Here is a 27,059-nt window from a genome sequence, read left to right as displayed (position 1 = left end):
TCAGTTCCAATTTGTGTAAAGACGAATTCGAGAGCGTAAAAGACGTGAACCGCTTGGTACGGGAGCCAGGATATAAGGAGGCCCTGTTAGGGTAGGTATTCATGTCTCCCGTTTAAATTTTTAAAGCTTGCGTGTCATGTTGCAACTAAGAATAGTCCACATGTCGCTGCCGTAATTTCGTTATCTTGTCTAAACGCGGACGCGAATATCTTAATGCACAGAGTTAATAAGTTAAAAACAATGTGGCTTATACTTAGGTACACAGAGCAGGAGTTTCTCAGTTTCTTTATTTAATCTCGTCGTGACTCTGATGTAAGTTCGTAGAGCAGGAGTCCCTCGTGCCTTTTGAAAGAGCCGGTAAAATTACTTTCTAAGTTTTTGGCAACTTAAAAAACGACATGACTAACTTTAGTACACAAGAGCAAGAGTTTTTTGGGGGCGTTTTATTTTCGCGGTTAAAAGAGGCCCTGTCAGGATAGACATGTGTGTCTCCCGTCTGAATTTAAAAGCTCTTCATGTCGCTATAATGAACGGCCCGCAAGTCGATGTCGAAATTTCTTTATTTCGTCTAAACACGGACGCAACTAAAGGCTGGTTCTCATATGATCGCCCCGATCGTCTCTGTCGCTTCTGTCGTTTGCAAAGTCTGAGGTGATTGGAGCAAGCGAACTTTTTGAAGCGACAGAAGCGACAGCGACGATCGGGACGATCATATGAGAACCAGGCTTAACAGAGCAGGAGTTTCTCAGGTATTTGAATTTCTCAACAAATTAAACTCGACTTGACTACCTAACCTAGGAACACGGAGCAGGAGTTTCTTTTGGCATTTTAAAAAGGCAGTTAATGTTTTGTTTTTGTTTTGTTTTTTTATGTCTCGACCAATTAAAAACAAAGTGACTCTGAACTAAATACATGTAGCAGGAGTTTCTCTTGCATTTTGAAAGAGTCGTTAAAATTAATGTAATGTTTTTACATATTCAAATGCGACATGACCAGCTTTAGTACACAAGACCAGGAGTTTCTCGGGCTTTTCATGCACGAAGTTAATAAAAACTGCTTTATTTCTTGACCGATGAAAATTTCTCGAATGACAAAATTACTTCAGCTGGTCAAAAATTCTCGATCGCTAAAAGTATTTTTCCATCGATTTCGCGACCTCGACGGGCCATTATTTTTGGACTGCTGTGCAATGTCCAGCATTCGTCGATTTTATTCAAGTGTGGGTTTTCATATAACTCGGCTAGAATGACATCCTGCAGTGGGCTTAGTTGACCTATTTGCTTACACTTTGCTATTCTCAAATAAGATGTAGTACGTTAGTTGGTTGCGAGATTAGAGCAGCAATATTCTCGCTCTTGCTGGAATAAATAGAACCTCTATTTCATGCAAACCTGCAAGCTGTAAGTTGTTTTCTTTGAATTATGCTTGTATTGAAGTTATGACTTGTTGATAAGCCACAGCCATAACGAAAGAGGATCTGTTACCTTGTGCGCTTTGTAGCGAAAAAAAGTAGTTAGGTCAAGCAATGAAAGCATTTGACTGATTGCATTTATCCCCTTTTCGACTTGATAACTTTCTGCCTAAAAATAAGCCCTGTTTGTTGATGATACAGGGTATTTATGACTACATCAGTTTGCGATCGAAATTTAAGAAGACGATCGATTCGCTGAAGTTGTCTCTTTTAATTCTATCCATCACGGTCGCATTTATTTCTTCTGCGTCGCTGTTTTTAACGACGTGTTGTACAGGGCCTTGCGAGTTTTAAAGTGTATTTTCTCTGGCGCAACCAAATTAAATGAGACGAGGATATCAAGTAGATCGAGCACGAGTCAGGGACCGTGTCTTCAAATTTACAGCGGAACAAGTCTTTGCATTTACAGCGGATACAATTTTGCGGAATTTATTATTTTTTTGAGAAATTTTGTTGGGGGAAATTATATCCCGTGATGGTCGGATTGCCAAAAATTTCAAATTTTCAATTAGAAACAAACGATATGAAAGAGAACATGATTAAAAATGTTCAGTTAAAATACAATGTTACCAAAAATGGTCTGAGTTTCGACATTATCAGCAGAAAAATATCACTTGAAATTTTACAATATTGATGGCGAGGAACTGCGTTTTCTTTGATACGCGAACAAAATATTTTTGTTGTTATTATGTCATCGATGTGGTTTCATACTCGCTATTTTAAATGTTTGATGATTGAATTTTTTTTCGGTTAGAGTTCTTATTATGCTATCTTTTAAATGCCCTGTTTCCCTTAATTCGGTGAAATTATCAAGAAATTTGATCAGTTTGGAGTTGTTGAAAGCCTGGATAAAAGGCATTTTTTTTTATTTCGAAAGTAATCGTACGAGACGTGAACCGCGTGGTACAGTAGCTAGGTTTTTGGCGCAATAGTTAGCTTGCTTGTGCTTTGTAAAGGTCTCACACAATCTGCTTTCATTGGAATATTATGTTCTCGTTACAAGTTTGTGGTATTTTGGCTACATTCTGCTAGAAAAAAATAAAACAGAGCTTGTCCTTCATTCTGAGTGATGAGAGATATGTTGAGTGATGTCGCAAAATATCAGGCCAGTTACTCGATAATGAAGTATGAGAGGACACAAGATAGATCTTAACCACGTTTGAATTGCAAAGAAAATAAATTAAGTTACTAATTTTTTTCGTAGAATGGAAGTAAAATCAACTAATTTATGTATGTTTTATTCGATTTTAACGAAATAAATATTAATAGTAAGATATATGGCCATTTCACACCTTGGCATTCTTGCGAAAGCAATCGTCGTCGTGAAGGAGCTGAATGTGTTTTCCCATTCCCCTGGCTAAAAAAGCAACAATTAGCTAGCTTATGCTCTGTAAAGGTCGCACACAATCTACTTTCATTCGGATATTATGTTCTTGTTTCAAGTTTGTGGTATTTTGTGGCTACGTTCTGATCGAAAAAAAACAAAAAAAAAAACAGCAGTAATGTGTAGAGTTTGCCCTTTATTCGCGAAGTCTCTCGATGAGTGATGACGCAATATACGAGACCAGTGACTTAGCAATGAAGTATGAGAGGACATAAGAGAGATCTTTAACAAGTTTGAATTGCAAAGAACATAAAATAAGTTATTAATTTTTATTCTTAGAATGGAAGTAAAATAAACTAATTTATGCATGTTTTTCGAATTCAACGAAATAAAGGCAATCTTTGTTGTTAAGGAGTTGAATGTGTTTTCCCATATCCCCTGGCTAAAAAAGCAGAAGTCGCTTGCAATTTGAATACAACCAATCACCAAACCCGAAACGCCATCAACAAACAATAGACAGGCCGAACTTTCGGCATATTCCAAACGCTCAGTTGTATTGAATGAACGTCTTTATTTTTTTTCGGAAAGTATTTGCGATGGCCGTATTGGCGATATATATATATATTTTTTTCAAATTGCGGTAATGAATTAAACATTTCAAAATTACACTTGCAACAAATATACAACGCAGTTTCTTGTAGAACGTTTAAATTAAAATATAATGTTATCGAACTAATGGTCTACCAACCTGTCTTATGCGCTATAAAAATATGGATTCTATTTCGATTTAATACGTTATAAAAATTACGAGTAAATGCGTTCTCCTACACAGCAATTACTTATGAGCAGGTGTGTTAAATTGACAGTTACATTATGCCATGTCTTGAAACCCCACGCGAGTTGTGAATAATAATAAATCCGTGTCACAAATTAAAATGATAAATGAGCACTTACAAGTGACAGTTAAGCTATTAATAAATATTCAATAAAAAGTTCCAGTGTTTAAAGCAAACACTTCTCGAGTGCATTCAATTTCAAGAATCGAGATACGAGAATCATCTCAGTGTGTATTCAACAACCATCCAAGGTAGGTACTGACCCAGCATCATTGAAGCATGTCGTACAAAGCGTCAATCGCGTTTTAACTACCATGCTTTGAAATGCGTAGTTTATTAATAATGGGGCGCAGCTCTCAGGTTAAAAGTCTAAACACAACATTTTTTTCATTGTCCGCTGTTTTGCGATCTCTTCTAAATCTTCGGAGCACGAAGAGGATAAGTTTTAAGTTTTAATTGCGAAGGTTCATGTTTCCTCGTAGAAAGTCATAAAACGACAGGACGATCCCCTGCTCGAGTACGAGACGGTAGCCGCGCAGCTAAATCTAGTCTTCTCCGTCTCCTATCCTTGTGTGAGAGCGTATGAGACTTGAACCGCTTGGTACGTTTAAATTTCAAAGCTTGCATGTCATGTTGCAACTAAGAATAGTCCACATGTCGCTGCCGGAATTTCGTTATCTTTTCTAAAGGCGGACGCGAATATCTTAATGCACAGAGTTTATAAGTTAAAAACAATGTGGCTTATACTTAGGTACACACAGCTGGAGTTTTTCAGGTTCTTTAATCTCGTCGTGACTCTGAACAAAGTACACAGAGCAGAAGTTCCTCGTGCATTTTGAAAGAGCCGGTAAAATTTCTTTCTAAGTTTTTAGCAGCTTAAAAAACGAAGTGACTAACTTTAGTACACCAGCGCAAGAGTTTTCGGAAACTTTAATAGGCCCTGTCAGGGTAGGTGCATGTCTCACTCACGCATCTGAATTTAACCCTATTCAGACCGGGGGGGGGGGTTCGACGTCACTATGGCAATGGCATTTTGACAGGCATGTTTTCCCCAATTTTTAATCTTCCTGTTTCTATTAATGAAAAATAACTTTAATGCAATTATTTTCACCTTTTTAAGAACAGTTTTATTGATTTGAGTACATTGCAGTAATTTTGGGTGGTTTTCTGACGTTTTGGAAATATTTCTAAAACCAAGATGGCGGATCCAAGATGGCGGCTGTTTTGACATTATGATGAAATTGTCACGTGATGTGACGTCATCGTTCTATATGACGTATACCAAAAGTTAGATTTTCGGACATGCTATATATCCTTTAAGTTTCATTGAGATTTCTTTAATATTCTGGAAGTTACGGAGGGGGGGGGGGGGGGAGCGTAATCCCACTTCCGGTCTGAAAAGATCCATCCAAAAAAGCCCAGTCTGAATAGGATTAAAAGCTCGCCGTGTCGCAATAAAGAATCGTCCGCATGTCGCTGTCGAATTTTTCTCATTTCGTCTAAAGACGGACAAGAGTAACAGAGCAGGAGTTTCTCGGGTATTTTAATTTCTCAACCAATTAAACTCGTCGTAACATGTACACGGACCAGGGGTTGCTTTGGTATTTTGAAAAGGCAGTTAATGTTTTGACGTGACTCTGAACATAAATATACACAGAGCAGGAGTTTCTCAGGTAATTTGAAAGAGCTTTTAAAATTAATTTAATTTTATAACATATTTAAATTTCTTGACCTCGACGGGTCATTATTTTTGGACTGCTGCATACTGTCCAGCATTCGTCGATTTTTTTCGAGTGTGGGTTTTCATCTCACTCGGCTAGAATGACGTAGTACGTTGGTTGCCAGATTAGTGCAGCAATATTCCCGTCTAATTTTATCGGTTGAGATTTGTTTAAGAACGATTTTAAGGCAAATTCGAAAGGGCACGGGACGTGAATCGCTTGGTACAGCAGCCTGTTTTTTGACACAACAATTACGCATTTCCATAAACGGCCTTCGTAAACGTCTGTTTTGAAATGAACACCGCACTCATGCGATAAATAGTTAGCGAGGTAGAAGTTCTAAAAATATAAGGCTAGATGTAAACGAATGAGCACTGAAGTAGAACGTGGAAATAAAGTGGCAACAAATCCCTGAAATGCTATTTTCTCTGGCAAAATTGTTTTAATATATGGATGTTTATCAATCAATTTGATTCAACTAGTAGCGTTCGATAATGTAAATCTAATCACGTTTTTTGTTTATTTTTATTGCCTTTATTTTTACTGTCTGTCGAGAATTAAAAAAAGAAAAAAAAATGTTTATCAAAAAAATGTGGGGTCAACGACCATTTAGAGTAAAGTTTAAGTGAAGTCGACGCAGCGGCTATCATCCCTATTAGACCTATTAGTTTTCACAAAGTTTTCTTAACGCAAGTGCTCGACGCATGCCATGGCACAACGTTGCGACACGAATTACGTGCCCAGTAATTATGAGCATAAACAATTAGCGCGAACGTCCTTAAATAACATTGATCTGAGTATAATCAATGTCGAATAATTAAATCCAAGATGGCGTACTAACTTTGCAACCAGACAATTTCCCTTTGTATATCTCATGAAGGCAATAATGAGAAACAATCTTTTAAAAAAGAATTACGTTTTACAGTCCACTAACTTTAATTTTTAGGTGATTGTCTTTCATTTCGGTTTGTAGTGTGAACGGCAGTACAAGGCTTGAAATTTGTGAAATTCGAATGATTTCAAGTAAGTTCTCTGACGAACATGATACATTTGTTCTTTAGGTAACAGATTTAAACCAGTCAGGATATCGTTGAACTGATACAAGAGACTGGTATTCTCGGAGAACACATCACAAAGTGATACAGTGGACAAAGACGCGCTTCAAAATGAATCTAGCATCTTCTTCACTGACAGCTCTGCTGATTTTGGTCATCCTGGGAAATCCTGCTCTAGCAGTGAAAGGTAAGACGTTGATTGTTATCGTCTTTGGGTTGTCGGTGTTTTTTTTTTTTGGCTTTTGTCGGTTTTTATCTTTTTTGTTTAAACAAGATGTTAATGGCAAAGCTTTGAGTTCCGCAATTCGTAACTTAGTCTACGGTATAGATTGTTGGAGTTCATTCAAAGAGAAATTAAACTTCATATTCTTTGCTTCCCAATACTCCGATTCCAGAACAGGAAGTTGCATGGAAGCGAGGCTAAAGGGCCCTCGCTGGATAAAAAATAAAGAGTTTTTATTAGCGTGTGGGCATTACGAGTAGGAAAGAAACATTCTCTTCACAAATTGGCAACGAATCATGATCCTCATAAGTTTATAAGTATAAAAGGAAGACATCCAAGGTCTAGCAGGCTAAAGACGAAAATCTAACGGCTTAGCGGTAGGATTTTGTCGACTCGAATATATTTTACATTCCCCATCAGTGTAACCTGAATTAAGCCGTTTTCTGGTAACTCATCTTTGGATTTTGTTGATCAATAAAACGAACTACGGTAAAACCCCGGTAACTCGAACTCGGATAACTCGAAGAACCCCGCTAACTCGAACAAACTTCCATTTCCCTTGGATTTGACCCCAATTTTCAGTTATTTTTAATCGGTTATTCCAATTTTTTTTCGATGACCCCCCCCCCCCCAAAAAAAACAAAAAGGAAAAAAAAACAATAATGAAGTGAAATTAAAATATATCGCGCCTTGTGACTAAAGAATGTATCAGTGTACAAAAACCACATCCACAAATAGTTGGCATTGCCTCAACATTTATTGTGGATGCCAACTGATAGTATGGGTTCTCTGCAATTGTAACCAATGAGCTGTTTGGTTGAGTTAATGGCGTTTGGTACATTACAAAGTAGGGGGGATCGGGGGCATGCTCCCCCGGGAAAATTTGAATTTTCAGAACCTCAGGAATGTCATTTTGGGCATTCTACAAGATTTTTTTTACTCTTACAGAAGCCTCTTTACAACACTTAAAAGGATAATTATTTTTAGTGACCCCCCTTACAGACCATATTTTTTTCGGCTGCCCCCCCCTTTGAAGCCAAATATTTTTGGATGCCCCTCCGTCAAATCCCCCCAGAACCCCCCCCCCCCCACCCCGCCTTCGCTCTCCCCTACCTCATAAAAACTGAACCGTCCCTAACTCGAACTCGGAAAAGTCAAAAACCCCGCTAACTCGAACTAAATTTTGTTTCCTTTGATCAACATTTGGGTCAAATTTACCCCGATAACTCGAATTCTGGTCTTGCAACTAGCCACGAATGCCTATTGAAATATTCTATTAGCTCTTCTTGTCGTGTATTTGGATTTAAACATTAAGACGAATACTACAGCAACTTGATTTAAATTGAGCAACGAGCAGATCACGTGTCTGACAGTTATTTTCCACTCTTAACATAAAAATGTATGATAGTGTGAGAGCCTGACGAGATAAGTTTAATTTACACTGTACTGTGTGCTAAAGGGCTTAAAAATCAGTAAACTATCAATTATTTACATAACAAATTCAATATTCAATCGACCCCGATAACTAGAAACCCCGCTAACTCGAACTGTTTTTTCGTTTCCGTTCAGAGTTCAAGTTACGAGTTACCGGGGTTCTTCTGTATCTGATGATTCACTAGTACTTCAGAGAAACAAGCTAGCGTGACAGAGTCGCTTGGTTTTTAATCCGAATGAAAAATTCTAGGTATCGACAGAGAATCGAAGAGACACTCCGATAAACATGTCTCGCAAATATTTTTATTTATCGAAGTTATGTTGGTTTGTTTCAACAGAAAAGCTCGTATAAACATGTACTGCGGTTTGTTGTAACATTTCCCAAGCATAAAAATTCCTCAATAATCGAAAAGCATTCAGCCAGCTTTCAATTTGTCAGATTTTGTTCACTAAAATTTTTAACGGACATGAATTGATCGAATTTGATGACCAGCAAGAGAAGACTTTCGTTTCCCGGTCGGTATAACTTTACCGGTAGTAACAACTGAGTCTTGCTTTGAACACACTTTTAACACTTAGGTGCAAAGCTCCATGCTATTTATAGGCTTTTATGCTTCGCATAAATATGTTCTGTTTTCTATTGAAAGGAATTCCACAGGCAAGGTAACAGCAACAAAGTTGACCAATACCAATTGCTAGTGCCAGTGTCTGTAAGATACTTTCTCTTTCATCCAAACAAGCAACATAATTATAACTGTCTTAGGGTGGAGTTGTATGGTGGTACGCGTGAATTCTTAAATCAATTAGACTATTTGGAAAAAGGAAACGTTGAGGCCATTGTGCTTTAAAGAGCCATCCTAAAGCCGGCTAGATCATTATTTCCTCGTGCGCGACCACTCTAGACCACTCTAGATCAAATTCTTTTTTATGCAAAACATCAACAGCTCCTTTAAGATTTCTAACACAAACATCGTCATTTATTGTGTTTTTCATTGTTTGCTCCTAAAAGGAATTCCTCTGCAGACTGGCAAATTCAACATGTCACAAACTTTACAGGACTGGGGCTGCAGCAGTGAATGCTTGTCATCGCAACATTGTCGATTACCACGTTGTGGAGACGTTGTATTTCCATTTCCATTGAATGGATCAGGAACGGTAGGTATATCGCTGTGTACTATATACAGTAGTACCCCGGTAACTCGGAGGCGGACAAGTTGAAGTCCCCTCGCTATCTCGAACTAAGTCTTATTTTCCTTGGATTTGAACCCACTTTCCAGTCATTTTTACTCGGTTAACTCGAACTCAGATAGCTCGAATTACCCGCAAACTCGAACTTAATTTCGTTTCCCCTGATCAAAATTTACTCCGTTAAATACAACAACGACAACAACCATTTAAAACGAAATTATTCTTGTCACAAGGTCTGAAAAATGTTTAGTAACGAAGCTTTCGACTGTTTCGCACAGTCTTCATCAGCGATTAAAGTGACCTCACGTTGTCACGTGAATGCAAATTGTTTAATCACGTGACAGCAGGTGGTCAAAAATGGCTGGAAGATCATAGCTCCCGTCTTTGTTCAACTATGGGCGTTGACGTCTGATATGAATGACCTTTTTGACATCATTCCGGTCAAGTATTTGTTAGCAAAGGAAGTGGTTTAACATTTACCGACCGATTAAAAGCTTTTTTTGAGCTTCTTGATCTAATTTTTCACCATAATTAGGTTCAAGTATATGTAACACTGAGCCATGGTGAGCAGTTTTCACGTGTTCACTCGCCTGCTGCTGTGTGGGTTGAATCAGTCCGTACACGTGGGTTCAAGGTGTGTGCACGTGAGTCAGCCATTGGAACAAATGGAACTGGAATAATCAATTGGCTGGCTTTCCAAGATCAACCACAACTGACACGTGGCAGCGTTAGTTTTAATGGCATTTGGACAACAGAAACTAAATGCGAGAAAGTTACATTCTCTCAGGTAAGATGGCGTGATGTTTTACAGGTATCAATCACAAAAATGTCTTTGATTGTCACGCATTTATTTTTTTGAACAAATTGCAGAGCTTTGGTGGAAGACCTTCTGTGTTTGTCTCAGCTAAGTACACACGTGACACAAAGCCTGATGATGCAATGTATATTTGGCTGGAGAACGTGAATTCCGGAAGCTTCGAAGTGTGTCTCCGGGAGTTCTTGGCGTTTGACGGAGAACACGAAGATACCATTGTGGTGGGTACACGTCTTGTACAATTTTTTGTTATTTATGGATCACTGAAGTTTGAATGTTTTAATCACGTTTTAAAGAGATTGGGTGAATTCTTGATAGGTGAAAAAATAGCTAAGGATAATAAGAGCTGTTATAAGGCACTAAAGGACCAAATTTAATGTTGCCAGAGTCGTCATTCTGGCCTTCCAACGAACGCTCTTGCTAGATTGATGGTCAAAGGGAATAATGTAGCCTGGTAACTGGAGTACAAATTTATCGGTTACTGTAAATTTGGCATAAATTTTGAAAATTTAATACTGTCTAATTTCTTTTTCAGGACTGGTTTGCATTCACCGGCAATGGGTCTGATTTCAGCTTCACGAAGACAGGTGAAACGAATTTTCTCAACAGTGGTTCTCCCACAGCGGACGATAACTACGGCTTCTGTCAGGTTAGTGTAATTGGCAAGTGTTAATCACATTGTATTTAGGCCTTTAGGTTATCAATAAATTAATTAATTACTACAGTAACTATAAAGATAAAAGCCATTTTTTTCAAATTAAGGTGAAATATTATGTCCTAGTTGAGATTAATTTGTTCGACATCTTAATTATGTTGGTTATTTTCGGAGAAGTTTTACACACAGAGGCCTTGTTTTTGGATGTAAATTTACGTTTCAAAAGGTTTTGGGTCTCTATTTTAACGGGTTACTGTGACTGACTACCGCACAATACAACTCTCTAAACATATCAATATAAAACCCATAATGTCTTACAGTCGCTCCAAACATTCTATAACAAAGTAAAATGTGAAAAGTTGATCTTTCTTTTGTAGTTTTTACTTACTATCAAGCCCATATCATCTGGAGAGATTTCAAGGAAATATTTTTTCGGTGAGATTTGGAGGGGATGGGGACTTATTCCCGGAGGGAAAGGGGAGGCGGATTTTCGAAATTTTACTGTATTTCTTTCTTTTTTTTTTTCAGGAAGTGCAGTATAACACCACGTTTTATGAGTCCCCAGCTGTCTTTGTTTCTGTTCGTCATTATTATGACCGTGATGTAAAGGATCATGTTCCGCCAGAAAACAACATTATTTCAGCCTGGGTAGAGGTAAGGTTTCCGAGTTGTTCCTACAAGACGCTTGAAAGAATCGATTGCATTCAGTCCAAATTACTCTTGAACCTTGGAACTGCCATTGCTTATGCACAAAGTCATAAAATTCCTCTATTTCGTTTTGCTTACAGAGAGAACACAAAAACGGTGAACACTTTTATTATGCTTTGAAAAAGGAAGTAAAGGAAATAGTTGTCAAATTTTTCACGAAAAAATTACCTGCTGGCTCCATCTCTGAACATTTCGATGGTTTTCTGCAGAAATTTACATATCCAACACAGAGTAAAGTGTTCACGGTTATCTGGGTACACACTGTAAAAGTTGACATTTTCTTTATAGGAAGTTCGTCTGACATCCATGAGAATTTGCGTGAAGGACCTCACCGGTTCAGGAAGTCAGCACGACCCCCTGACTGTCAGTTATGTTGTGATTGGAGGTTGGTAACAAATTGAATTGCAAATTTGGCATTTTATATTTCATTTAAGATTTTTCCAAAGTCGAATATATAAAAATAAGCGAGAATGAGACTACGATCTTTGTAGCAATCACTTATTTAAATTTCATTTTCGTTGATTTTAAGTAAACTCAAAATTACTTTGCCCTTTATTTTCCTTTCACAGACTTAAATCCATGCCTTGATGTACACTGTCCTTCATTTGGAGTGTGTCAGACTATCAATGCCCATGAATTCCGTTGCCTGTGTAACGACGACTGCCCTTCCTATCAGGATCCAGTGTGCACCGCGAATGGTACAACATACGACAACAAATGCCTGTACGAGTTAAGTTACTGCAGGGGACTGGACAACAATACTTTTTATCATCCAGGGAGCTGCGAGGGTAAGTGAGGAGCTAGAAAATTAGGGCTTACGGGATCTAAATTCTAAAAGAAGAATTCAAAAAAATTGTATCGATTTGTTAAGAAATTAAGCAGCACATTGGGAACATTAAACTATGCATAGTGATTATTTTATTAAGGCGTTGGCAACGTTTCACATGAGCGTGAATTACATACAATATCTTGTCACGGAAACAGCCGGCTTGACCACTTGCTTAAGAGATCTGCGTTCTACTCACACCACTCCGGCATATATTAATACATAGAATTGGGATATATTTGCTGTGATTTGCTGGGTGTCTCCCCAGCCTTTAGTATTTCTTTGGTAAATCTTTGCATCTGGTGCGAAAGTGACTTGACTTGTATTGTCAGTAACTGTGGCTATCGGTTGACAATACAATTCAGCTGCCGTTCCACTAATTATAAATAGTGCTATGTTTTGTGGAACCACTGTGATATTTCTTATTGCAGGTTTACTATTATTCATTGCTTTAGGCCTGAAGTCTAATTACGAGTGGTCCTTCTTAAAAAAAGATCTAGAGCAGTTTCTTAGGAACTGATAAATATGTTTTTTGGTGGAAAACCATTTTTAAGCGTTAAACAATGATAAATGGTGAAGTTTTCTTCAAGGGGGGGGGGGGGGGGAGAGGGGCACTATAGATATGTACATTGCGCGCGCGTAACTAGTGCCAGTCCCAAAATCCTTAACAACAAGGGCGCCTGTTAAAACTTGAAGAAAAGAAGGAAGAGTTGCAACTTGTTAAAGACCAAGGGACAACATAGCCTTCTTTGAAATCCTACGTACCAATTACTGTTAGGACATGTAAAAATAAAGAAGGTCTACGGAAGAAAGTCACAAAAACGGGCGTTTATTACGTCATAATTGTTATTAACAAAACATACTTAGCATCAATGTATGTTGGCACTGACTTTAATTGTCAGATATAGATGACCTTTCAGTTTTCACTTCTTAAATATGGCAAATTTTTTTTGAAACTCTTGATGGACTCTTCAATGTAACAAAGTTAGGCGAAAAGATTTTCCGTAGGAGGTTGCTTTCCAAAAAATGACGTTAGCAACAAATTGGTAATTAAGAAGGACGCCCTTAATGTCTTTTTTATTCTCAAACAGGTTTCCCTATTGCAAATGGCCGTGTAAAACTCCTTCAAATTCCCAATTGGTGTGATTCAAGCTGCAAGACAGTGGTATTCCCTCCATACCGGTTCTACCCGGATAAACAAATTCATGTACAAATAACACTGAACCACATGAACTTGAATGACTCGGTAACAGTTCACCACGCTATCACCTCGTGGACGGAAAATGTGAATACGCGTAATTTTACAGTCTGCGCCATGCAATCTGGAAGGAATGGAAACAACTTTAACCCACTTGCGACTGTGGACTGGATGGCGTATCAAGGAGCAACGCCCGAAGTAATGACGGGAATAATCAGTATTAAAAATTGGTGGTCTGGAACAAATTGCGAGGATGTGACATTTCCAGAGGTAAGATTAAAATACAAAATCGATCTAAAATTTGGTCATATCTTTTGTTTTAGAATTGCAGCACAATTACAGGCAATAAAGATGTTATCGTATTATATGGAGTCATGCCATGATTTTAAATGCCTTTGTTTTTTTTTTATTGCAGGACAAATTTAAGGAGGCGCCTGTAGTATTGGTGACATCAGACCACCTTAGGACTGGTAAAGAGTATGATGCCGCGCTGATCTGGACAGAGGATGTAACCAAGGACTCATTTAAAGTCTGTCTCCGTGAATTGCAAAACTTTGATGGAAAACATGAAGATATTAATGTGGTATGTGATCAGATAGTTCGTTTAATTGTATTGAACACCGAGAAACCATGATTTTTTTTCTCCTGGAAAGAAAGTCGTCAAACACAAATTTGAAACATGTACTTCCCTTGGTATGTAAACTTTAATTTTGTAGTTGAATGGTCCTGTTGTTAGTCTGGGTACCCTGTAGCGACATATTATATATTTGGTTTAATGTCTTGAAGCTCTTTCCTCTTTATATTTATGGTGAATTTAATTTTTATTTACGAGGAAATCAAACTATACAATGCCATTTCCACACTTTATTTGCAGAACTGGATGGCGTTTTCTAAACTTCACAAGCCACTCTTCACTGAACATGGCTCTGTAAAGTTTCCGAACACAAACCCACCGACAGATGAAAACAACAACGCTTACTGTGAGGTAAAATTACAAATGTGCTTTGATTTACAAGAGACTTCTATAGATTCAGAAATGTTTATATATGAAATGTATTCCTGCCAAAATCAATCTAATTTGTACGATCAGTCGAACAACTGAACTGTTTACTATAGTTCAAAAAAGCACTTCAATTTTTACAATGCGGCTAACGATACCGGGGCCACCCAGACAAAGTTAACCAATCACAAAGCAGAACGGAAACTGAAGAGTCTAGGACTCCTCTGGGACTATTTCTGCTGAAATCCTTTCCTCGGGGCCTGGAAACAATTTTTCGTTTTGTTGAATAGGCTGCCGTAGCTTACCATCTAAGGGGGAAGTCGGAGGGTTTAACCAGTAAGAAGCGAATTAAAAGAGTATTTGTGTTATTTTGTTTTATTCTACAGTTCGTGCAGTTTATACGAACTTACAAAAAGACACCATTAGTCTTGATATCAGCTAATCACAGCACAACGGCCAGTGGAAACTCAGAACCAGTTCACAACGGTATAACCACGTGGATCGAGGTAAGTCGCTTTTTTAATTTTGTAGAGCGACACGTAAAAATGATCATTGAGTTAACAACCAAACAATTTCATAATGGTGTTTTTTGGTGCAGAGTAACACACAAATGATTAGCCTTTATGTTTTGAGATTATAAGGTTTTTGTTTGGTGCACCTTTACCGGTAGCCTGCATGCATTTCCTATTTCCTTTTCTGCACGCATGGAATATTAACTGCCATTTGAGATTTTTGTGTAATTCTTTGCTATATGCCTAGCCTCGGCAAGATTTGAGCTCGACAGTATTATTTATCTATGAAAAGCCATGTTTCAACAAGTGTAGAAATATGAGAAAAGATAAATGCTGTTTCCAATCATTTCTTGTCTCAAACTTTCAAATAGTCCTTCTGGATCTTGGACACCACACATAAGGGATGTAGTGAAGTTATTTGTTGTTCATGGCTCCCCTTTTTCTAAATTGCGTAAATCGAGACTTTGTTAAGATAGTATAGCAATTAATTTGCAGAATATGAACGCCTCTGGATTTAGAGCTTGCATTAAAGAGTTGTACGAGACCAGATATGACCCTGTGTCAGTGAGTTATGCGGTCCTTACAGGTTAGTAAATACTTTTTTCGATGCTCTTTATTCCTATTTTAGAAAACTGCATATAATAAATTATGATACAGTTCCTCTCTTCTCTTCTCTTCTCTTCTCTCCTCTTATTTTCCCTTCTCTTTTCTTTTCTTTTCTTTTCTCTTCTTTCCTTTTTTTTTCGTCTCTTCTCTTCTTCTCTTCTCCTATCTTCTTTTCTCTTTTATTCCATTTCATTCTATTCTATTCTATTCTATTCTATTCCATTCCATTCCATTCTATTCTATTCTATTCTATTCTATTCTATTCTATTCTATTCTATTCTATTCTATTCTATTCTATTCTATTCTATTCTATGCTTCATTAAATCAAAGCACCTGAAATGAACGGGTTGAAAAATAAATCTTGATAACATGCATTACTGAGGTCTGTGAAGTTTCCCTCATTGGCTGTAGCAGTCAAGAGTTAAATAATATGGATCCATCGCGAGTACGATACACAAAACATAGAATGGCAGGACCAATACAACGTTTTTCGATAACCATTAGATTGTTGCGCTGCTTACATGAGAACTGTTTCTAGAAAAAAACACATTCACTATTTAAAAAACTAGGGCTTTATTTTTTAGGAGAGTATGTTAATATACTGATAGCTTAACCATGAAAATAAGATCATTTCAAAACACTACGAAACAATTTTATCAACCCTACTCGTGCTGTCATCAGGGACAAAAGAATTCACAGAAGTTTGATATTTTCGCAGATATTTGTGAAGCTGGATGGAATTATTTTGATGGCTTCTGCTACTACACGAGCGAAACCTGCACAGACTGGACTGATGCACTATCAAAATGTCGACAGGAAAACTCCGTTCTTGTTGATGTGAACAGCAATGAAGAAAATGTCTATATCCAACACAGACACAATGGCGAGAAATCGTGGCTGGGATTGAACGACAGATCAACAGAAGGTGACTTTACTTGGGCGGATGTTGGACGGGCGAACTTTACAGCTTGGGAAAATAACCAGCCTGATAATTACAAAGAAGAAGATTGTGTTCACGCCCTTGGTTTAAAGTCTAACTACGAGTGGAATGACGTGAAGTGCAGCGACTGTCATCAGTATACTTGTAAGAAAGGTAGGTAATAAACAAATAAATAAACAAAACCCATAAGTTAAAGGTAAATAAATAAACTACCAACGAGTCGAACAAGTGGAAAAGTAATTAAGCAAAAGTTGGAATTTAAAAAATCAAGCGAGCGAGAAAGTCAGAATTAACGAGTGAACAGTGACAAGAAAACAAGCGAGAAACTCAAGCTTGTTTTCACGACAGTGTTTCTCACTCTGCTTATTTATTTAGGCTCAGTCTGGATATCGGTCCGAAGTGAATGATTAGGGATGAAGTATGTTTACATATTCTTCATGTAATTCTAATGTTTTTAATTTGCTTGAAGTATTTTCCGTTGAAATATCTGTGTACAAACTTTCATTGAAAATTGATTAAAAATTTGTGTGTAGCTACCATAAAACGGTGTTTTCATTTTTTGTTTTTATTTTGGTTACTCAACAGATCTAAATGAGTGCGACAGAGAGATATATTTCTGCCATGAGTTTGCCACATGTGTGAATTCGCGTGGTTCATTCTCGTGCACCTGTAACCAAGGTTACACTGGAAATGGATTTGAGTGTTCAATTAACAGCATTTCATATGTAGGCAAGTCAGATTGTATCTTTGCAACATTACATGACTGATTTTTTTTCCCTTGTAAATTGGTGGTCTTAAAAATGTCCACAATCAGCTAGTAGGGATTTACATGTAATATTCTTTTTTTATATATATACAGTAACTGCAATTAGCACAGTATATTTCTGAATACATTGGCACATAGATGTCAGGGTTACTTTTTTTTGTTTTGAAACTTTCCAAACGAAAATTTACTGCAAATATCATCATGCATTTTTGCCTTCTAAAACGTCCAGTCTAGATTAACAGAATTTAATTTAAAGTTCCCTATTTCAGTTTCTTATCAATAGTTTTTTAAACGTTCTTCCTCAGGGGGATTATCAGACTCGGTCATTATAGGAAATAACAACAAATACCTGTCCTTGTTGAGCGACTGGTTAAAACCAGTCGCCCAGAGTATAGCAGGGTCTCAGTGGGAGAAATGTTGGCAAGCGTCGGTGGATGGCTGGGCTGCAACAACTTTTCATGCTCTTTGCGACGATAAGGGCCCGACCGTTACAATTGTACGTGTTGGCCAATATATCTTTGGTGGGTACACCAGCCACTCATGGACAAGTAAGTGATATTATGTCATTGTATTTCATTATGGGTGGGCATACACAACAAAATGAACAAGTAAAAATCTTTCATGGCTAGGCAAAACAACAACAATAATAATTATAACAGGCGCACAAAATAATGTAAAGCAGACTTGGTGTAGAGTGAGATGGGTTGTGATTCTCCACGAAATGCTCAAGACATCTTTTCAAGCTTTTTCTAAATATTGAAAATTGTGTTCCCGGTCTGGTACATCGCTTATTAAGTTGTTTTGTTTTCAATTCTCACAGCTACTTCACATAATGGTATATCGTTGATTTCTTTTAAAACGTAAGCTGAAAAATATAAATAATAATAAATATAATTATCATGAAACAAAGGTTTTGTACTCAGATGTGACTTTTGGTCGTATTCATCGTCTCAAAAATCGATTTTTGTATCGATTTGAGTGTAGTTTACTGTTTTCAAACCTTCCAATGAACATTTCCGCTACTTTTAAAGATCTTTTTAAAGGCATCATCGAGGCTGAACTGGAGCGGGTGAGGTCGGTCTGCTTTCTCATATCCTCCGCGTGAGTGGAAATAAGTTATACAAATAAGTAATTAGTGTCGTACGCAAGGAAAACAAAAAGTTTAGGGCAAAACATATAAAGTATTCGTTGGCATCGGATGTATCTGTCAAAATCCAGAATTTCAGAATCCCGCGGGTCTGAGTAAAACATTTTTTTTTCACGATAGCAAAGGACTCGATTGCAAATCCAGTTGCTATTAAACATTTTATTATCAGTGATAGCGTAACTAACACTGATGTTAACTCGTACTTAGTAGGCAAGGAAGTAAGATTGTCTAAAATAGAATATGTTCTGCTATGCGCTTTCTGGAATAGCGAAGCGCACTAATGACGTCACGGAATTTTAACCCCCGGTGTTACTCGGACAAAAGTCAGACAAACAAACCGCTCTCCGCAAGAGCGATGTACGGCGAAATGGAGTTGTTTCACGATACTATCGCCAGATGGGCTTAGAATTCGAGAGAAAACCTTAGCTGTTCAACGTAGAAAGCTAAAACCTCGGTTTGAAACAAAAGGTTTTTCAAAAAAGCGATGTATATTTATTTTAGAAGAAAGTTCTCGTAATTAGTTCCTGAAGAAACTGATGCTGTGCATTGTCGGCGGGCATTATGATGATTGATGATTATCAACTAGAAGTTAATAAAGGTAAATAAACCGCCGTAGCGAATTTTGAAAAGCTAACGATTCGAGTGTTAGCACTTTGTCGGAGCAAAGTTCCCAAGGAATAACGCTGGAAAAGTCAGTTTTTTTCAGAATTCACTAGGGCAGTTGGTTTACATTTATCAACTTCAGTAGTATAAAGTTGGGGATTGAGCGCCACTTTTTTTGTGGTTAAGTGTGGTGCAGTGACGTCACCATTTAAAAATAGAAAAATAACATCATCGGGTGTAATCTAAAAATTGAAAAATTACGTCATTGGGGTGTAATCTAAAAATAGAATAGTGACGTCACAATACCCCTGGGATTACCGTCATAACAAAATGACGAGATCATAAATTTTAAATAGAATAGGAACAGTATGGCCTCCATCTTGTTTATTGTCGCAAAATAAAATATTATTTTCATATAGGTTAAAGAATCTACATTTAGAAGTCTTTTTAAAGGCAAAATTATCGGTATATTTAAGCTTTGTGGAGCAGCCGACCGAAAAGTCATGGGATCGATTATGTCTCGTTTCCATTCTAACTCGGGCAATAGTTCGAATATAATGTATGCAGGTTGGCGCAATGTTTTGCTGTCAAAGACCAAAGTCACATTTTCATAATCCCGCATATTTGGATCATCTCTGGTAAGTTTTTGCTTCTAGTCCAAACTAGAATTAAATAACTTCGTGATCCTCAATCAACTAACGCCAAGATTAATTGCACGCGAATTCGCAACAACTTGAACTAGTAATTAGTTTACGAAATCAACAGTTCACTGGCACTTTTTGTGTAACGAAATAACCTTTGTAAAGTTCAGTGATGTCATAGTTTAATTTTCTACTTCATGGCGGTAGCGGTTTTCAGCATTTCAAAGTACAGGCATAAGTACCGATTCATTTCGGTCAAAGTTTTTAGCTTTGTAATTATGCAAGTTGTCTTGTCGCATACATTTAGTACTGCTAACATACCGGTAATTGTTTTTAAAACAATGGTAACGACTCGATGTGCTCTAGTGAACAAAGCATAACCAATCGAAAAGTTAAAACAATAGAGTGAACGCGCTTCAGTGATCTCGGATATAAACACGAGTTTTCGGTTAATAATAAAACACTAAACACACAGATTGTAAGAAAATAAACTTTTATTTCGATCGCTCAACATTACAATGATTTAATTTAATAATCCTCTTCTTGTCCTTCGTAAGATTTGTAAGGCGAGTTTTTATGTATTCGCCGGGAGCGTCTGGAAGGCCTTTTCGGTTCATCATCCCAGTAATTTACGAATCGGATTTGAGGTCGTTTCCGCTTTTTAGGCGGAGATAATGATTCCACCGTGGGAGGAGGGGTCAAGATCGATGGAGGAGGGGAGGGTGGTAAGGGAGTGGAAGTTGCCATGGAAGTAATTACTTTTTGGTTTGGCGTTTGAACAGAAGCTGCTGGTATTGTTACCGGTGATTCTTGAAGGGGGGTTGGCACTGTTGGTAAGTTGCCTGCGGTAGATATTTGTTTCTGCTCTTGGGTTGCTTCTGGTATAGAATTGAGCTGGTGTTTGTATGTCAAAAACCTGTTTTGCAGCTGCATGTATTGCCTTACTTTTTCGTCTTCTGCGAGGTCTTTACGAGAGAGAAAGCCATCCATATTGTTCTGCAAGCGTTGCATTTCCGAAATTACCGGAGGAGTCATCAGGTTTTGCTGCTTAAGATATTGCACTAGTTCCTTAGAAACGTTGCCTTCTACTTCGCCTTTGTCGAATCGTTCTTCACCAGGTAATACATTTGTTCGAAATCTGCAACTTTCCAGAGTGTTTGGTTTAAGATCAACAAACAGATAACCAAATGGTCTTTGTACCGCGTCTTCGTACTGTTTCATAAACCAAGCAGTTTGTCCTGGATACATTTGTTTTGCTAGTGTCAAAATCTGCAGTTTGTCGCGGGGGTTCTTAAAAAGGACCAAGTAATGACTGTTTAAGCTGATGCTTCGAGTGCCTTTACCTTGGTGGAACACGTTTTGCACAATGTAAATGACACTCAAGTTGCGATGATGCGATCCTTTGGTAAACAGGTTCACCACTCGGTTATCACTTCCGGCTTCGATGATTTGGTCGTCGATGACAATCAAGTTTCGTATATTAACATCAAAGTAGGAATCTTGTTCTAAGGTCTTAGGGATACCCTTGCTAAATTCAATTCCAGGTATCGTCATCAACAACTCGCTATAAGCGGGCTGCCATTGGGAATAGCACCAAACAATCCTCTCAGGGGGTAGGTGAATTGTCTTGTGAGCCTGTTGCAACAAAGATTTAACCCAGAGCGTCTTGCCCGAACCTGTCATTCCCGCCACCATACAGGTAAACGGATGCCCCAAGTGAAACCGCAGACACTTTTCTCGAGAAATCGACATAGCTTGAAATGGAGGAGAACCGGAAGTACTATGCTTACTGCTCATGTGTCTTTGCATGCTATCTTTCCTTGAAAAATCCTTTTGACATATAGGACAGGACCAACTCATGTCAACTCCCTCACAGCTTAACGAGAACTGAATTTCTGTGCAATGTTTCACAATTATATTGTTTATCTCACCACCACCACAATTCTATTGTTTAACTCCACCACCACCACCACCACAATTATATTGTTTAACTCCACCACCACCACAATTCTATTGTTTAACTCCACCACCACATTTCCATTGTTTAACTCCACCACCACCACTATTAATTATAAAGTTTTTATTTAGTTTTTAACATTTTTAACATTCATTTTAGTTTTTAACGGTTGGTGTGATATCTTAAGATTTTTACCGACCTAATTATATGTAGATGTAGATGTAAAGAAAAACCTTACTACCGTTAGTTCATTCTATAATCATGACTCGTGTAGTAAAGAGCAATCGAGGTTTTCTTCAACTTTTAGCTGACTGTCCTTCTCATCAACGGCAGTTTCTTCTTAAGACAGCCACTCCACAACAGATGCACGCATTAGTGCAACTTATTTATAACGTTCTCATGGAAAACATACCAATCTCTGAAGAAGATAAGCGTAAAGTGATACCCTACAAGGATGCTCTAGTCACCCTCGTTGAACCAAATGTTCCCTTCAAGACAAAGAAACGAATTCTGGTACAAGAGGGTGGAGGCTTTATTCAAGAATTATTGACCCCTGGTATAAGTAGTTTGGGACTTCTTATGTTATAAGAGCATAGCTGCATCCTTAAAATTGATCATTTATATCTTGCTTTTAACGAGTGCTGGTCAATATGAAGAGAAAGATAGACTCGGACGATGAAGAGGAGGAAAGCGGACAAGAAGATAGCACAACCTCTGATGACGAGAGCGATGACGAGGAACCCCGGATAAAAGATGTATTAACTAATCTTTCCCAAGCTGTGTCTAGAAAGTATGCTTCTGAACTGCTGCATAGCATGGCCACCTCCAAAGATATCTTGTTTTGGACACCACGCGGACAAATACTCCGAAATCAACGCATTATACCAGTAACAAACATTTCAGAACTGGTCGAGTATGTGCTACTTCCACATAACGATGATGTAGCCAAGCCCCGCGCACTCAATACCTTTTCAGAGGGACTGGCGGAGCTGGGAGTTAATAAGCGTTTGATAAAGAATAAGAAAGTTCTAAGCGATATATTACAAAAAGAACAAGCCTATCGTGATAAAGAGGAAGAGGAGGACGACAATAACTCAACTAGCAGTAGTGAAGAGGAGGGAACAGCTTCTGAGAACGGTAGTGAAGATGAGGAATCTCAAGGGAGCGAGAGCGACAGTGATAAAGAAGCCGAGAATAGCGATTTCGAAAATGTAATTCAGACAAAAGCTAGTTCTCCATGTGAACACTGCAAGGGTTCCAATGTATTTGACACTGCGATCATAAAATGCCCGAAGTGCTTTTGGGAAGATAACTGTAAAGTTTGTCCTATATGCGAGCACGAAATCCCTCTTGACCGAAAGCACGGAAAGGATACTTTGCGTCGATGTGACGATTGCGGAACTATAACACACAAGAACGTGAAGACATCAAAATCCACATTTTATCCCCCAAGCAATGAGGAGGACGAAGACGATTAAATTAAATCATTGTAATGTTAAACGATCGAAATAAAAGTTTATTTTACTTACAATCTGTGTGTTTAGTGTTTTATTATTAACCGAAAACTCGTGTTTATATCCGAGATCACTGAAGCGCGTTCACTCTATTGCTTTAACTTTTCGATTGGTTATGCTTTGTTCACTAGAGCACATCGAGTCGTTACCATTGTTTTAAAAACAATTACCGGTATGTTAGCAGTACTAAATGTATGCGACAAGACAACTTGCATAATTACAAAGCTAAAAACTTTGACCGAAATGAATCGGTACTTATGCCTGTACTTTGAAATGCTGAAAACCGCTACCGCCATGAAGTAGAAAATTAAACTATGACATCACTGAACTTTACAAAGGTAATTTCGTTACACAAAAAGTGCCAGTGAACTGTTGATTTCGTAAACTAATTACTAGTTCAAGTTGTTGCGAATTCGCGTGCAATTAATCTTGGCGTTAGTTGATTGAGGATCACGAAGTTATTTAATTCTAGTTTGGACTAGAAGCAAAAACTTACCAGAGATGATCCAAATATGCGGGATTATGAAAATGTGACTTTGGTCTTTGACAGCAAAACATTGCGCCAACCTGCATACATTATATTCGAACTATTGCCCGAGTTAGAATGGAAACGAGACATAATCGATCCCATGACTTTTCGGTCGGCTGCTCCACAAAGCTTAAATATACCGATAATTTTGCCTTTAAAAAGACTTCTAAATGTAGATTCTTTAACCTATATGAAAATAATATTTTATTTTGCGACAATAAACAAGATGGAGGCCATACTGTTTCTATTCTATTCAAAATTTATGATCTCGTCATTTTTTTATGACGTTAACCCCAGGGGTATTGTGACGTCACTATTCTATTTTTAGATTACACCCCAATGACGTAATTTTTCAATTTTTAGATTACACCCGATGATGTAATTTTTCTATTTTTAGATTACACCCGATGATGTTACTTTTTCTATTTTTAAATGGTGACGTCACTGCACCACACTTAACCACAAAAAAAGTGGCGCTCAATCCCCAACTTTATACTACTAACTTCCACCTGATAATAAATAAAGCTTTCTTGGATAACCGAGCTTATGCATCAGATACAGTAAAAACCTCCGTGTAAGAACCTAGGGATTTAAGAACCTTCTGGCAGAAATTTGATTTTTAATACCCCAAAATATAAGAACCTGTTTAGCCAAACAAATTCCAACATATTCTTATTTTGGGGTTTAACTATTTAATTTATATATTTTTTTTTACCAAAAACCAAAAAGATACTGCAGTACTGTATCATTGATCAATTAATATTGTTGGACTTTTGGCAACATGGGTACATTAATAAATATTTATAATAAAGAACAGACCAGATTTTATACTTTCTCTGATAATCAACATCAGTGTCTACTCTGTAGAAATTAAGAACCTAAATAAGAACCTACTTAGCCTCAACTGCCAATTAGTACCCCATGATACAAGAACCTGTTTTGCCAAACTCTGAAAAAAGTAGGTTCTTACACGCGGGTTTTTACTGTATTTTTAATAGTATTCTATTCACCAACATTCATATTCATGCTCAGTTGTAATAAGGTGTGGGAAAAATGATTGATCAGCGGATTAAGCCAAGTTGGGGCAGCTTGGCTTAGGAGCTGTGCAAGATACGACCCACGTGATTTTTAGGTGGAAGGGTGGTCCGTTGACCTCTTCGTGGCTCCGCTGAAAACTGAGCGAGAATGAATTATTTTCGAGCCAAACCAGAATTTATCATCGGCAGTTACGCAGTTACGTAATTGCACGTGAGACTGCTCAACTAGCCATGAAATACCCATTATTAAGTGTATTCCAACTTGGCATATCATTATGAGTGTTATGAATAGGTCTGAATGAGATATCATTTTTTTATAACGTTATAGCCCTAAATAAGGTAAACATATGAAGTAGGTCGCACGCCACCACCAAAAATCTGGGAATTTTTTCCAGGCCTGTTAATTGGACGGTTAACCTGAATTCAAAACTTGAGACAAATTTCAACGTACAAAATACCGTACAAAGTTTAGTAATTATAGTGAAACGTTGACCACCAATCTAATTATTTTACACTATATAATACGTCCAGTGAGAAGCGGTCTGAAGTGTACTAAGCATTACCAACGTTTAACATTTTTCTATTGTTTACTTCCTATTAGGCGTTTGTCAGTCGCGGTACGATTCAGCAGCATTTCTCTTTTCCCTGGTTAACAAGCCAGGGTTGCAGCCACTGAAACTAAATCAAACAGGACGGTGGAGTTATCGGAAAGAATCCATCTACAGTTGCTTAAGTGCTGGACCAACATTTGGATATATTCACATTGCTGACTACGCCTCATCGAATACCAATTCGTACGCAAACCTTGGAGACATCTACGGCCCGCCACGTGGTTACAGTCCTGGATCCTCCTCCACCCAGTCATTCCTGGCGGGTAGTTTATACTTTCAACCTGACGAAGTGGAAGTATTCTATGAAACTACCTGAAGGAATTGAAAAGTTCGGAGTCTTAGTTTTACAAACCCTGCACAATAAAAATTAGTTTTGAAAATTTATTAGTGAATTAATAAACGAATAACCAATGGATAGATTGTTTCACTTATGCTAGTTGTGCTCTATGCGTGAATTTTTAGAGCAAAATTATATATAAACCCTTTAAAACTAAAGAAGTGGAATGTTAGAAAACTTAAATATCTCAATCTGTCAGTCCATACATGTATATAAGAAACGTTTACTCGTGATATGCGAAAACGAATCGAATTTAGTTCTAAAGGATAATTGCAGCTAATTCTCGAAAGGTGCTTGCCCTGAGTACACAGAGCGACAAGCAAAATACCAAAAAGAAAACAAGTTTCACGCTAAACCATCTTTAAAAAATAAAATAAAATAAAAACAAATTTCGACTTCCCGTTTCAAGGAGGCAGATCTCATTGCCAAGTAGTTTTAAATTGAATTCCTGGAAAGCTAGATCATGATTTATCATGCCAAGAATGTAATAAGGTGTAGGTTTCAAGCTGATTTTGCTGGTTTAGATTTTTAAGAAAAAATAGGCTGGACAGATTATGATAGTTCTTGTGCAGTTGGGTACTGATCAGCATTTGTCATTAAACTGTGCTGTCTCACAAAATAATTACTTGCAGTTGTGAGTCACAACGTTGTAAAAGCGTAAAAAAATAAAATAAAGCAGGGTGAAAATAACGTGTTATTTTATCTTTTTGCGTGTTCTTATCCCGTTCTTATCTCAGCTATGTCCCTGATTTAGAGTTATACTACACGATTTAACAGGGTTGCCACAGGTCAGAAAATGGCCAGGGAAAACTTAAATTCTTGAAGGTTAGGGGAAGTCAGGGAATTTCAACATTTCGAAATGAAGTCCGGAAAATTAAAATTTTAACAACTCTGATTTTATACCATTGAAAACTGGACGCTTGGGACCACTGCTATATCTGTCAGTTTGTTTTTATTTAGTCAGGTCAGGGAAAATGAAATTTTATTTTTTTTTCTGGGAAAAGTCAGGGAATTTTGAAAACTGATGTCTGTTGTAGCCAGGTATAAATGAGAACGATGCAATGCAAGGGAACGTCCAAAATAAAAGCCAACTAAAGTGCACTTTCAAGTTGCGTCTTCTGTGACAAAGAACCGGTCACGCAATGTCACGCAAGATGACGGTTAGCAAACTGCAATTCTCTATTTTCCAATTGCCCATAATGCACTTTGTTTGCCCCCCAAATTTTGCATAAACTATTGTTTTGGAAATATGCAGTCCTCCCAAGATAATTTGAAAAAAATAGTTTATGCAAAATTTGGGGGGCAAACAATGTGTATTATGGGCAATTGGAAATAGAGAATTCTTGAGAACGCATAAAAAATGTAAGCATGTCTTGGCGACTGCCATGATCTATAGAACATGCGGT

The 27,059-nt window shown here is 37.6% G+C and overlaps 1 protein-coding gene across 1 annotated transcript; it reads left to right on the top strand.

Annotated features, from left to right (window-relative positions):
* Nucleotides 1-25,929, top strand: LOC144659870 (uncharacterized). The gene is made up of 18 exons (XM_078520392.1): nucleotides 1-91; nucleotides 6,414-6,594; nucleotides 9,074-9,219; nucleotides 9,788-10,039; nucleotides 10,123-10,287; nucleotides 10,602-10,715; nucleotides 11,250-11,375; nucleotides 11,718-11,814; nucleotides 11,999-12,217; nucleotides 13,347-13,723; nucleotides 13,869-14,036; nucleotides 14,328-14,438; nucleotides 14,840-14,959; nucleotides 15,461-15,551; nucleotides 16,290-16,664; nucleotides 17,097-17,240; nucleotides 17,583-17,825; nucleotides 25,307-25,929. The coding sequence occupies exons 2-18, from the start codon at nucleotides 6,519-6,521 to the stop codon at nucleotides 25,630-25,632; spliced, it is 3,150 nt and encodes a 1,049-aa protein (XP_078376518.1). The 5' UTR covers nucleotides 1-91; nucleotides 6,414-6,518; the 3' UTR covers nucleotides 25,633-25,929.
* The last annotated feature ends 1,130 nt before the right edge of the window (nucleotides 25,930-27,059 follow it).

The sequence above is a fragment of the Oculina patagonica genome, chromosome 7 (genome assembly GCF_052425735.1).
Source record: "Oculina patagonica isolate OP01 chromosome 7, crgOcupat, whole genome shotgun sequence".
In the NCBI taxonomy this organism is placed as follows: domain Eukaryota; kingdom Metazoa; phylum Cnidaria; class Anthozoa; order Scleractinia; family Oculinidae; genus Oculina; species Oculina patagonica.
This window is presented reverse-complemented; position numbering and strand designations above follow the sequence as displayed.

Excerpts from the sequence above, each read along its gene's own strand:
- LOC144659870 (XM_078520392.1), top strand. The coding sequence starts at position 6,519 with ATGAATCTAGCATCTTCTTCACTGACAGCTCTGCTGATTTTGGTCATC. Across the intron at positions 17,241-17,582 it reads TAACAGCATTTCATATGTAG|GGGGATTATCAGACTCGGTC; the intron begins GCAAGTCAGATT and ends GTTCTTCCTCAG. Across the intron at positions 17,826-25,306 it reads CACCAGCCACTCATGGACAA|GCGTTTGTCAGTCGCGGTAC; the intron begins GTAAGTGATATT and ends ACTTCCTATTAG.